Here is a 12862-nt window from a genome sequence, read left to right as displayed (position 1 = left end):
AAATGTACGTTACTGACAATCTTTCTGTCGAGGGTTCTGGTTTATTCGCTTTATTCGCTGGTGTACAATTCAATCAAATAGCTGCATTCTGTGATACAAGAAAGGTGGCAGTCATTGTATATGACAAAGTTCATAATAGCTTAACATTGTAAAGATGTATATTCATAGGCTTATGTTGTAAATTCATTATTATGCTTACCAAAGTTGTTCATATTTTACTTTGTGTATATCATTTTTATATTCATCTTATTGTTCTGTTATTACTTTTCATTAGATTATAGCTAATTCTTTTTATGTATGTAAGATTTCTAGATTTTAAGTCCTGTTTGTGTTCAGTTTGTCACTGATTGCCCATATGAAACCCTGCATTTCCTTAACCACCTCAAACCTTTTATAATAGGTTTGATCTTGTTAGCCCTATCGTTACGGTAGGATCCCTGGGCTGGGCCCTAGCAAGTGAGAATTAAGCCCCAGCAAAACCTTCTTCAGTTCAGCAGAGATTAGTTCATTTACAGTGTATTTGTATAAAATCAAAAAGATATAGATTTTGATATGTTTTTGGCACCTCAAAATTGTCAGAACTGATTTCTCTGGGCCTTAAATTCTCTTAATTTATTTGAGTACAAAATCTGAGCCCCAGCACCAATTCATTCCTGGCTAGGGGGTCTTGGTCTGGTTCACATGATCCAAACTATCTTCTTTTGTGTTGTACAGAGATTTCAAGCTATTTTTAACATTATGTACATACTTGACATCTTTTCATTTAAACCATGATCATAATTATCATAAGTTTGTAAATGTAAATCATGTCATTAAATCATCATCATTGTAATCATAATCATGACTGTCTTAAAGGTTATAATAAAGTAGCCAAAACAGTGCTTAATAATGTTATCAGGGTTTTTTTTAATATTTCTATTTCAAACTAATGTCCTTAAATGAACCTTCTACAATTTGTTCCTATGTTGCCATACAATCTTGTCATTTCATTTCACAACCTGAGGCATATTTGTAGGCAGAATTGTATAACTAGTTGATTTGACTCTATATGCTGGACATGATCGATGAGGCTACTTGATTGACCGACGGTCAATATCCTCTATCTGACATCAAGTATAGTAGTTTTATATGTAGATCACGGTTCTAAAATCAACATACAACGTCGCCAAGTTCGATTCCTACAAGGATAAGAAACGGCTAGTCATATTATTTGTTTTTAAATGAAGCAATTTGATTGGATCGTGGGAAAATATAGACAGGCCTCATCAGCCTTTCTGTCAAGGGCACTGATTGGCTGTATTTGCTGGCGTACAATCCGCTGAAATCGCTGTGTTCGTGATTAAAAAAAGTTGCTATTGCAATCAAATTATAAGTACAAAGTTCGTCATGTAGCTTGCCATTGTGAGGATGATTATAGCCTTCGAAGACGATAGGTACCATTGCAAGAAGCAAACAGAATATAACCAAGGTATAATCCATCACAGCAACAGGAACATTACACCAGAGGGTGTTAATATCGGTATCAAAAGTGATGCAGAAATCACCATGTAATATACCTTGAATTAACAGAGCTCTTTTAAAACACCTAATACGTTGTATTGAGAACTGACAGACCAGTTTTCACCATGATTGCTAATCAATTTCCGAGAAGACTTCTGGGAAGAATTTCTGAAGTAGACTTATCGTTATCTCTTCATTCTACAATCTAAAACACCCAGTGTTAAAAATTCAATAAAAACCTGATACCAGATGAAAGTAACTGTCCAAGTTGACATGGAGCATGCTTTAAAAATGAATGCTATAATAAAGGAATTTCAGATTACCAGGCCTCCCATGAGCAAACCACATTTTATCACCGTCATTTGACACAGAAATCATTAAAAGAGAAGAGGGAAATAGTCATAATAAGAATATGACCATATCTATTTTATTATTGTGGAGTTTTTATTGGAGAAATTCAAGGCAACATCTATCGCCAAGTAGAGTATTTGATATGAGAGACTGTGGTAGAGTCTTACATAAAACCTGCCTTTGATGTGGAGTCAAATTAAAATTTGACTATACATGTTTACGTTTATTAGTTGGTGTTATATATTAATAGACGAATTGTGTACCAAACTTAATAGACCTAGAGATTTAATTGATCCGATTTTGAAACTTGTTTTGTACATGTATACCACATACTTGATAGATATACTAGATCATTATTTGTTTGACTAGAATATACTAGATAAATAGTTGTTTGACTAGGATATTATAGATCAATAGTTGTTTGACTAGGATATAATAGGTCAATAGTTGTTTAACTAGAATATAATAGATCAATAGTTGTTTGACTAGGATATAATAGATCAATAGTTGTTTGAATATAATAGTTCAATAGTTGTTTGACTAGGATATAATAGATCAATAGTTGTTTGACTAGGATATTATAGATCAATAGTTGTTTGACTAGGATATTATAGATCAATAGTTGTTTGACTAGGATATTATAGATCAATAGTTGTTTGACTAGGATATAATAGTTCAATAGTTGTTTGACTAGGATATAATAGTTCAATAGTTGTTTGACTAGGATATGATAGATCAATAGTTGTTTGACTAGGATATTATAGATCAATAGTTGTTTGACTAGGATATTATAGATCAATAGTTGTTTGACTAGGATATTATAGATCAATAGTTGTTTGACTAGGATATAATAGTTCAATAGTTGTTTGACTAGGATATAATAGATCAATAGTTGTTTGACTAGGATATAATAGATCAATAGTTGTTTGACTAGGATATAATAGATCAATAGTTGTTTGACTAGGATATAATATATCAATAGTTGTTTGACTAGGATATAATAGATCAATAGTTGTTTGACTATGATATAATAGATCAATAGTTGTTTGACTTGGATATAATAGATCAATAGTTGTTTGACTAGGATATAATAGATCAATAGGTGTTTGACTAGGATATAATAGATCAATAGTTGTTTGACTAGGATATTATAGATCAATAGTTGTTTGACTAGGATATAATAGTTCAATAGTTGTTTGACTAGGATATTATAGATCAATAGTTGTTTGACTAGGATATTATAGATCAATAGTTGTTTGACTAGGATATAATAGATCAATAGTTGTTTGACTAGGATATAATAGATAAATAGTTGTTTGACTAGGATATAATAGATCAATAGTTGTTTGACTAGGATATAATAGATCAATAGTTGTTTGACTAGGATATAATAGATCAATAGTTGTTTGACTAGGATATAATAGATCAATAGTTGTTTGACTAGGATATAATATATCAATAGTTGTTTGACTAGGATATAGTATATCAATAGTAGTTTGACTAGGATATAATAGTTCAATAGTTGTTTGACTAGGATATTATAGATCAATAGTTGTTTGACTAGGATATTATAGATCAATAGTTGTTTGACTAGGATATAATAGATCAATAGTTGTTTGACTAGGATATAATAAAAAATAGTTGTTTGACTAGGATATAATAGATAAATAGTTGTTTGACTAGGATATGATAGTTCAATAGTTGTTTGACTAGGATATAATAGATCGTTGTTTGACTAGGATATAATATATCAATAGTTGTTTTACTAGGATATTATAGATCAATAGTTGTTTAACTAGGATATAATAGATCAATAGTTGTTTGACTAGGATATAATAGATCAATAGTTGTTTGACTAGGATATAATAGATCAATAGTTGTTTGACTAGGATATAATAGATAAATAGTTGTTTGACTAGGATATAATATATCAATAGTTGTTTGACTAGGATATTATAGATCAATAGTTGTTTAACTAGGATATAACAGATCAATAGTTGTTTGACTAGGATATAATATATCAATAGTTGTTTGACTAGGATATTATAGATCAATAGTTGTTTGACTATGATATAATAGATCAATAGTTGTTTGACTGGGATATCATAGATCGATAGTTGTTTGACTAGGATATTAGCTGGGATTTGAACCATTCCGAGAAAGTAAAATTTCGTGTGAGTCCTTTGAAACTGCTTCTCCCTTCTTGGGTTTATCGTTGTGTTTACTGATACTGACAAATAATTTATGCCTTTCATTAAATTTTATTGGTCGTTAATACACTTGTATCAAGTTGATATAAGTGAAACCTAAACTCTGTTCACACAATACACGTCTTTAATGGACAGTTTACAATTACCTACAATGTACTGATTTACTACCGTAAAATTGGTTTATTTTGTCTATTTTGCGTGTGGCCTAAACCTAAAATTTCCATTATCCAAAAGATTCTAAAATATGCCATTTACATCTATTGTTTTAGTTAAAATTTTCTGATAAGTTAAGGGCCACGTTTTTAAACTTTAATGTATAGGTTTTGTAAATTTGAGCGCAGAAAATGTTTGACCAATATATATACAAAAATAAAGTAATGTCCCATTAAGAGAAGTATAGGTCCTGTTCAGGTGGTCATATTACTGGATTGAAAAATTTACCTATGAAATTAGTAATTTATAAATCCACATGCCGACAAAGCTAAGAAGCTACACATGAAATGAGTCCTAAAGCCAACCCTGATCATTCCAGAGGTAGTTTTAATACGCCCACATGAAATGGAGGCGTATATTGTTTTCCGTCCGTCAGTCCGTCCACATTTACTCGTAAACATTCAAGAGAGCACAATTTTTGACTGAGTTTGAAAAAACTTAGTACGATTGTTTGTAATCACCTAAGGATGAACCCTATTGAAAATTAGAAAAATCGAAAAATATTTTGCCCTTGTTTCTGAAATGCTCGTAAATACTCTAGAAGGTTAAAATTTTTAACAAATTTTGATGAAACTTGGTGTGAGTATTTGCGATCACCCAAGGACAAAACCTATTGAAAATCAAAAATATCGAAAAATAATTAGTAAGAGGTATTGCCCTTGTTCTTGAAAACGCATTCAATTTTAGCTTGTAAACACTCTAGAAGGTTCAATTATTGACTGATTTTGACGAAACTTGGTGTAAAGGTTTATCTTCCAAGGATGAACCCTATCGATACTCAGAAATATCGAAAAATGTTTAGTATGAGTTATTGCCCTTGTTTTTAAAAAAAACACGTTCAATTTTTAACTCGTAAACACTCCATAAGGCACCATGCTTGACGGATTTAGATGAAACTTAGTGTGAGTGTGAGTAATCACCCAAGGATGAACAGTATTGAAAATCATAATAATCGAAAAATATTTAGTATGAGTTATTGCCCTTGTTCTTGAAAACGCGTTCAACTTTTAGCTCTTAAACACTCTAGAGGGAACAATTCTTGATGGATTTTGACGAAACTTCTTTTGAGTGTTAATTATCATCCAAGGATTAACTCTTTAGAAAATGAAAAAAATCGAAATATATTTAGTATGTGTTATTGTCCTTGTTCTTTAAACGCATTCAATTTCTAGTCTGTAAGCACTCTTAGAAGGCACAATTCTTGTCAAATTTTGACGAATCTTGGTAATATTATACAGTATCAGCCCTAAAAGGTTCAAAAGAAATGTATGGCTGAAGGTTGAATATTTCATATTGGTGATTGTTACTGTACTGCCAAATATTTTTATTCAAAATCAAAGCTGCTAGTAGGCCTATATTACCATGCCTGTCAAGCTATCTTTTAATGTTTTTTTTTTTCGAGCCATTTACTTGGCTCAAAGCAGAATATTCAGAAGAGACTGAGATAAAAATAAAGATGTAAATTCAATACCTTTATTACAGGTAAATTATATGGAAAACAAAACAAGAAATATAAGCAAAATATACAGAATTAAACAAATAGGAATGAGATTCAATAATGATTTTTGATAGACTTTGGATTTCAATAGATATTAAATAATATTTACAATTATATATACATCTTTTATATCTTTTTTTCACTAACATGTCATTTTTTCCGTTCACGTTTCATCAATTAGTCCTTTTAGTCCAGTTTAACAAGGTACAAGTTAGTCCAGCATAGTCAAGTCACTATATAAGATCTAATATATTACAGATAAATTGCACATTTTAGCCTTTTCAATATAAATTGTCTTTTAATAAGCAAATCATAAAGACTTGTCAGCACCGATTAGCCCAATCACACCTGCGTAGATTAGAAAGTCTTTGCGTATCACTACGCGGCTAGCTCCGGCTCTTTCGCGACTTGATGTTCATATTAAATAAGTTAAGTCGATTTCAACTGACCAATCTTCAAGTTCAAGCCATAGGTCCTGTGAAGTTCATGTTCATCATGTGCATATTGGGAGTGAGATGGGATGTGTAGGGTTGACCAGATTGCATGTAGGTGCAAGATGATAAAGATGGATGATGTTGTGGTGGTGTCGTTCTGATACCATAGCCATGTGATGGTGATGCTAATCCAGGTTGTCGTAGAGCGCAGTCGTTAGATTGTCCTGATAACCGGCATGGTTGCATCTGCGAGTTCATAGAGAAGAGACTGCTTGTCATTGGTTGTAAGAGACCACCGGTAGTTGAAGAGACCGGAAGGAATGAACTGCTCTGTACTCGGCTAACTGCTGATGCATGGTGGTTGTAGTAAGACTGGTCGTTTGGCATACATTGGTTGTATGATTTCATGGTTCCGAACTGACATGGGTTTGGTAGATCAGGACTGGAATCGTGATGAATTCTGGGTTTTTCCATTGGCGAGATGCTGTCTGATTTCAAGCATGATGAAAGATCACTATCACTGACGTCTGTTGGAGAGCTTGCTGAAGAATCCGTCAGTGGGTCGTTAAGTTCAGATTTTGGAGTAACTGGTGATGTGTGAGCAGTGGTCTTCAGTTTCATGGTGGATTGATCGACTTCATCTAAGCTCTTCAGTCTTTTAGCTGGGTTTTCAACTGAAATGAAAAAGATGATTAACCATTATTGCATGAAGACATCTTCTTGTTTATTTACTAATGAAGTCAAGTGTCACTGATTAGCCTCTTGCACAAGTTCGAGATCAGTCAGTGGTTTCTACTAGAGCTATTTAGTGTCGGCTGTACTTGAAGACAAGTTTTACACCTTTGACAATACACAGATACAACAAACACCAAATGTTCCAATAATTTGTCAATTGTTTAAAGCCATCACGTAAGAGTTTTGAAAACGACGCAAATTAACTTGACTATAGTTTGTCTGTCATTACGAACTTGGGTAATTAAAGGCCTTAATAATGTAATGGCACGCGTCTATTGTTGCCTAATTTATATGTCAACGGTGGGTGGTCATTGTTGGAAGGTGACGACAAATACAATCACCGCTTCAGATACTCTTCACAAATAGGGTAGCAAAGCGGAACAAGAGATTTTATTTACTCGGTGTTAAGTACTAGCTAATTCGTTGGTTTATTGAAATGAATAGATAATTTACCATGTCTCAATATTATAAGAGCAAGTGTCAGAAATAAAATCGGGCTAATTTTCAGTTGATTTTAGCATAGAAAGAAAGACAAAAAGCAATTTAAAACTTCATTGATATCGATTGAGGCCACTGTATGAAGCAATGATCTTTAACATTTTGGTAACGTTGGAGGATTTCAAGCTACCACTGTACGAGTATTCCATACCAGGTGTGGTTGAGTAGACTAATCGAGTTATCTATCACAAGGTGTGAACACTTACAGTAATATTGGAAGAAGCGACTCTCTGATCTAATTATGTGTCTTCATTAATATTTCAACGGAAAGAGTTTAATCACATCTCTCTATGAGACGAGGCTTTCAAGTCAATAGCAGATCGGTCGAACGACGACAAGAAGGTGTGAAATTTCAAATCGCCGAGGAATGAAATGCGCCTAATTTGACGAACTAAGCGAGAATTCAATCCAAAACTTCTACACTTAAAGTGGGAAAATGCTTAGAAACATCGGATTTGAAGAAAAAGCTTGACAAGAGAGTGAAATAACAGATGTGTAATTTAATTAAAGAGCTAAGACAAATGGGGAAAGAGAAAAGAAAAGTTGAAGCCAATTTCACTTTACAACTAAACATTTTCCCTATTTTCTACCGTAGTGGTATTGATCGGTCGTCATTTAAAATACCTGTTTGTCCTTCCACCAGGAAATGAATATGGTGTCACGATGCTATCGTCATTTTTAACAAACACTGATTTCAAACTTACCTCTATTTTCATCGCTACAATCATCTTGACTGTTGGGCCTCTTTAAACTAAGTCTATGATCCCTAAAATTCAAATTATCAAAAGTTTAAAATATGTTTTTGGCACTAAATGGGAGTCTTACTGAATTGAATTGAAAGCGAACCAAAAAAAGAAAACAATTAATTTAAAAATAATAAATACAATACTGACCTCCTTGCCATTCCATTATCACGGAAACCTTTAGCAAATGGATTGTTGTCAATTTTCAATTGAGTAATCTGAAACGAATAAAAATGAATTTATTATTCCATGGCGAAAGAATTGAATGACCTTTGTAACAAGAATACGAATCTATTTAAAAGTCAGTGATTCTTAGTTCAGCAATTCAAATTAGAAATTCACGTTTTGGCTGGTCCTCGAGAGACTAGAGTTGACAGTACGATAACTATTGTTATAAATGAGAACTGTTACGGAAGAAAAATAGCCAAATTCGCACTTTCTATACAGACTGTATATGCTTAAGTGCCATTTATCACGCTAGTCATAATGACTTGCACGCTAACTTTGCTAAATTTCTCGCCATTGTTTCCAGAGCTAAATCATCATCGCTAAATGACCTGACTGCTTCATTTCTAAATAAAGAGGCATCAAACAGAATGAAAATTCTAAAGATATAAGCCTTCAGAAGAAGAGACGAGCTTCAATTGAGTTGGGCATGCAATGTTTCACTTCAATCACGTTACGTCATTCAATGTCGTTACACAGGTGTGGATGTTATCATTTATTCATATTTCACCAGAAAAAAATCTCATTGAGAAGATCAATTTCAGTCGAACGAAGAATTTGATATTTATTCATTTGAACATTGTCTGGAAGATTTTTAACACTTTAACTTCTAATTTTATATTGTTAATATAGAAATATTCTACGTTGCCAACAATTTTCAAATCATTACGCTCACTTTTGCAAAAAAAATAATTTCAAATTGAAAAACTGTCCTTACCTGTTCATTTTGATAAGCTGTAACACCAATAAAGATAGTTTCTTCGAAAGCAAAAGTATTGAATGTGTTCCATCTCATAGTGAAAATATCATTGGCTTGTACCACATGAATTCTTGGTTGATATTTGTGCATAGAATTCAATATAACCTGCAAATGTAATAAATAATTTTAAAGTCAAAATCAAGACGTCGTTTGTGGAAGATTTTCAAAAGCAAGGATCTGTTTTATTATGGGCCCCAAGAGGCACACATCGATCGACATATGGCATTCCATTTATCACAAATTTATGTTTTTGTAGTCTTGGTCATTTGAGTAACTTGCCTTTTTAATTATTAATCTCTAGATTTTTATGTAGACACAATAAATAGAATTAGTGAAATATGGCCCACGACGAATGTAGGAAAGAATAACATTATTTCCAAAATTTCGATGATTTGCGTAAAACTGGGCTCAACGAATATTGACAACAACTACAATATTGTTGAAAGCAATCAAGAGAAAGATATCTTTAATATTACTAAGATTGATTCTTAATAACCCTTTCAAGACAATTTAATAGAAACACTTTTCTAGTCTAATTTCTTGTTTCCCATTGGGAGTTTCAATTACATGTTACGCCAATCAACAATTTGTAACAACCGTTATTCAGCCCGTATCATCATCGCTGTGGTACATTAGGGACCATGGCACGCGTTCATAATATTGATAGCTTCAATACAATATACAATATGCCCCCTTTTAACAAATTATCATACTATTTCTCCCAAAAACACGATCGTTATTTAATGAAAATTAATAGTTTGCTCAAAATATTATTTAAGAATAAATATATTTTCACGAAACAATTCTAGGTTTATTGATGGCCTTTGACAATGATAAAGGCGACTACGATCTATTTTACTTGCGGAAGGACACCTGGGGATTTCAGACCTCACGCTAAACCCTGGAGTAGCTTTAAATGAATTTCGATTCTTATTAAGTATGTCCGAGTCATTTCTCAAATCATACAAGCAATGTCAGCAGATTTAATGAATAGTTTTGTGTATCTGGATTAGGAAATAGTTTTGAATTGTAAGATGCAAACTTGAAATGGAATAAATTTAAATGATTGGCTCCCAATTCTAAGAAAATAACTTACATGTCCATTTTGATCGAGATTGTTGTTGGTAAGTTTGAGCTTATGAAATGGTACTGGTTGCTTCATCCAATGGGCACCAGAAGCAGGTGAATCTGGGTGAATGTACAAACGTCCTGGCATATGAGGTTCAGCTTTACCAGTTACAACCCATTCTGAATTATGGTATTTGTATCGGCAGTCATCAACAGGTACCAAATCAACGAGTAGAATGTATTTAGCATGTGGGTCTAATCCCTCTAAACTACACTTAATTACTGGAAACATACGTCTGCAAAACAAATACAATATGGTTTTTGGTTATCGAAAAATTGCACTTAAAAATTGTTTTTGTTGAAACCGAAAAGTCTAGACTCTAAAAAAATATTTTTGATTTAGAAAATGTTGAAATATAACCGTAAGAATAGAAAGGTGCAAAAGTCTGACAGGTGCGACGACAAGTAGGGGAGGTCACCCATTATTACGTCATTTCCTTTAACAATAGATAGATATAGACGGAGATAAATATAAAGTGTGCTTCTATAATTGAAGTATATTAACATACCAGTACTATGGTGTTAATTGAGTATAATTCAAAAATTTTATTATTGATGTAAATTTTACACCTTTTTCTGGGCCCCTATTGATATTGAAATAGTACACTATATCAATGAAGGCTTGTTTTCTTAGATTTTGAAATTCAAAAAAGGTGGGGTAATTCTAAAGGCGGCAAGCTGATCAAATAACCAAAAATTCAAAACTAATGAATTTAAAATAGAATTTGAGAACAAAATTACGACGGAAACAAGATGTTACATACTGCTTAGTAATTCATAATCTTTCAAAAAATTTGGATACGGATATCATTTTCAACAAAACTTTCAATTAAACAATGCATGCATATTATGAGGAAAAATATTTTGTATTTATTTGGATTCTATGCAAGTGTCAGTGTAATCATTCATCTAATTAATATAACACCTAATGAATTCATATTTTCGTGATGATTTATCCTTTTTATGTTTGATATATTTTTTTAAAATCCGGATCTAAATACAAACTGATATTCAGCATCTGTTACCATCCTTGAAATTTATCCTCATCTTCGAATCAATAATGAAGAGCTAAAATTTTAATTATTTCAGGTGTTTTGTGAAATGAATTATTTGTCCCAGGAAGTTGATTTTGATGTATTTTTCACATAATTATTCTAACCAATTGTCCGATATAGTCAGATATCAAATACAACTTATTATTATACAGTTATTTTCATAAACAACGCGCCTTTTAATAAAAAATAGAAATTACCTTCCAGTCTTTGTGATAATCATTTCTGTGCCAATTGAGTGAAATTTTTGCCACAAATCTCGGTTTTCGAGGTTGATTTTGATATTTTTATCCACCGATTCATTTTGTCCAGTGGATAACATTCTTTTGGGGTCTGGGGTGGACAAGTGGGAGTAACCACCATACTGTTGTTGACCTGCGAAATAAAATAAATACAATATTTCACGGTTTCGGAGAAGCTATTGGACAACTAAATAATAAAAAAAATATGCACTTTTATTGTGGGGAAGAATTGTTTTAAATACTAACTGTTATAATTATTTTCTAAGGCATAACAGTCTTCGAAAAATTGGTATTCTGATTCCATAGTGATTTCTGTAGAGAATGTGTGACTTGAATAGGTAGTGAACGATGTTTGCAGTTCGAAATCAAAACGAATTCTGATACCTCTAGCCAAGAACGGCTCGTTTTTATACTCTCCTAAAGATCTGTGCTTTCTTAATCTCAGCTCTTAATGCGTTTGTTATTTTTCCGATATAAGTACGTGTAGTTTATAGATTACAAATACAAACTCGTGGCGTTTTAAACAAATAATTCTTTTGTCCAGTTCACAGTTCAAGTGAATAAAATAGATTAACACTCTATACCCCTACCGTTGAAATCAGATTAACCCACAATGTGTGCGGTTCGTTTACCGTACAGATTAGAACTATTTGATATTCTTACACAAACTAAGGGTACTGGATGATCTAGACAATTTTAAATTGAATCGAAAAAATCAAATCAGTTTAAAATGGTCACGTGATCTCTCATGATCGAATTTAGCAAATGATGCAAGAATACGAAAACCAATTTTTATTCAAGAAAAAAAAATTAAAAATTAAATTCGCATGATTGAAATATTGCAAAAGTGGCAGAAAATATGTGATATGCCACATTTCTAAGTCAAACTTTATTAATATACTTGTATTTGAAAAAAATATATCTTACTAGCAAGTCCCATTGGGTCATGAGCAGGGTGCATGGGAAATCCAAAACCGAACGCTTGAGGTGTTGGCATCAAACCATGGCTAAGAGGGAAAGCTCGGGCTCTTTGGCTCAGAATATCTTCCTCATACATGATTACTGTTTATTATATAGAACTGAAATTTACAAAAATAATAATGAGTTTTATACAAAATATCTATCTAGAAAAATCACAATTATGAATATATAGAATAATATTTTCGTAAAATAATTATGAGATAAAAATATACTTATATATTATAAACTATGTAGAAAAAATAACAATTTTATAAGAAATTAAACGAAAAGGCGAACGTTTTCCTAAAAGTTT

The 12862-nt window shown here is 32.2% G+C and overlaps 3 protein-coding genes across 3 annotated transcripts; all 3 read right to left on the bottom strand.

The window, feature by feature from the left end:
* Positions 1-2302: 2302 nt before the first annotated feature.
* Positions 2303-4004, bottom strand: LOTGIDRAFT_136730 (hypothetical protein; the record flags this gene model as incomplete). The annotated part of the gene is made up of 2 exons (XM_009046962.1): positions 2303-3500; positions 3562-4004. The coding sequence occupies 2 exons, from the start codon at positions 4002-4004 to the stop codon at positions 2303-2305; spliced, it is 1641 nt and encodes a 546-aa protein (XP_009045210.1).
* A 2229-nt stretch (positions 4005-6233) lies between these two features.
* LOTGIDRAFT_171119 (hypothetical protein) lies at positions 6234-6880 on the bottom strand (the record flags this gene model as incomplete). Its single annotated transcript, XM_009046961.1, has 1 exon — positions 6234-6880. A coding segment is annotated over one exon (647 nt), but the record flags the coding sequence as incomplete, so codon positions are not given.
* A 1421-nt stretch (positions 6881-8301) lies between these two features.
* On the bottom strand, positions 8302-11669 carry LOTGIDRAFT_171118 (hypothetical protein; the record flags this gene model as incomplete). The annotated part of the gene is made up of 4 exons (XM_009046960.1): positions 8302-8400; positions 9126-9272; positions 10264-10531; positions 11548-11669. 4 exons carry the CDS (start codon positions 11667-11669, stop codon positions 8302-8304), a joined length of 636 nt encoding a protein of 211 aa, XP_009045208.1.
* Between the last annotated feature and the right edge of the window lie 1193 nt (positions 11670-12862).

The sequence above is a fragment of the Lottia gigantea genome (genome assembly GCF_000327385.1).
Source record: "Lottia gigantea unplaced genomic scaffold LOTGIsca_109, whole genome shotgun sequence".
In the NCBI taxonomy this organism is placed as follows: domain Eukaryota; kingdom Metazoa; phylum Mollusca; class Gastropoda; family Lottiidae; genus Lottia; species Lottia gigantea.
The sequence above is the reverse complement of the archived record's forward strand: the minus strand, read 5'-3'. Positions and strand labels throughout refer to the sequence as shown.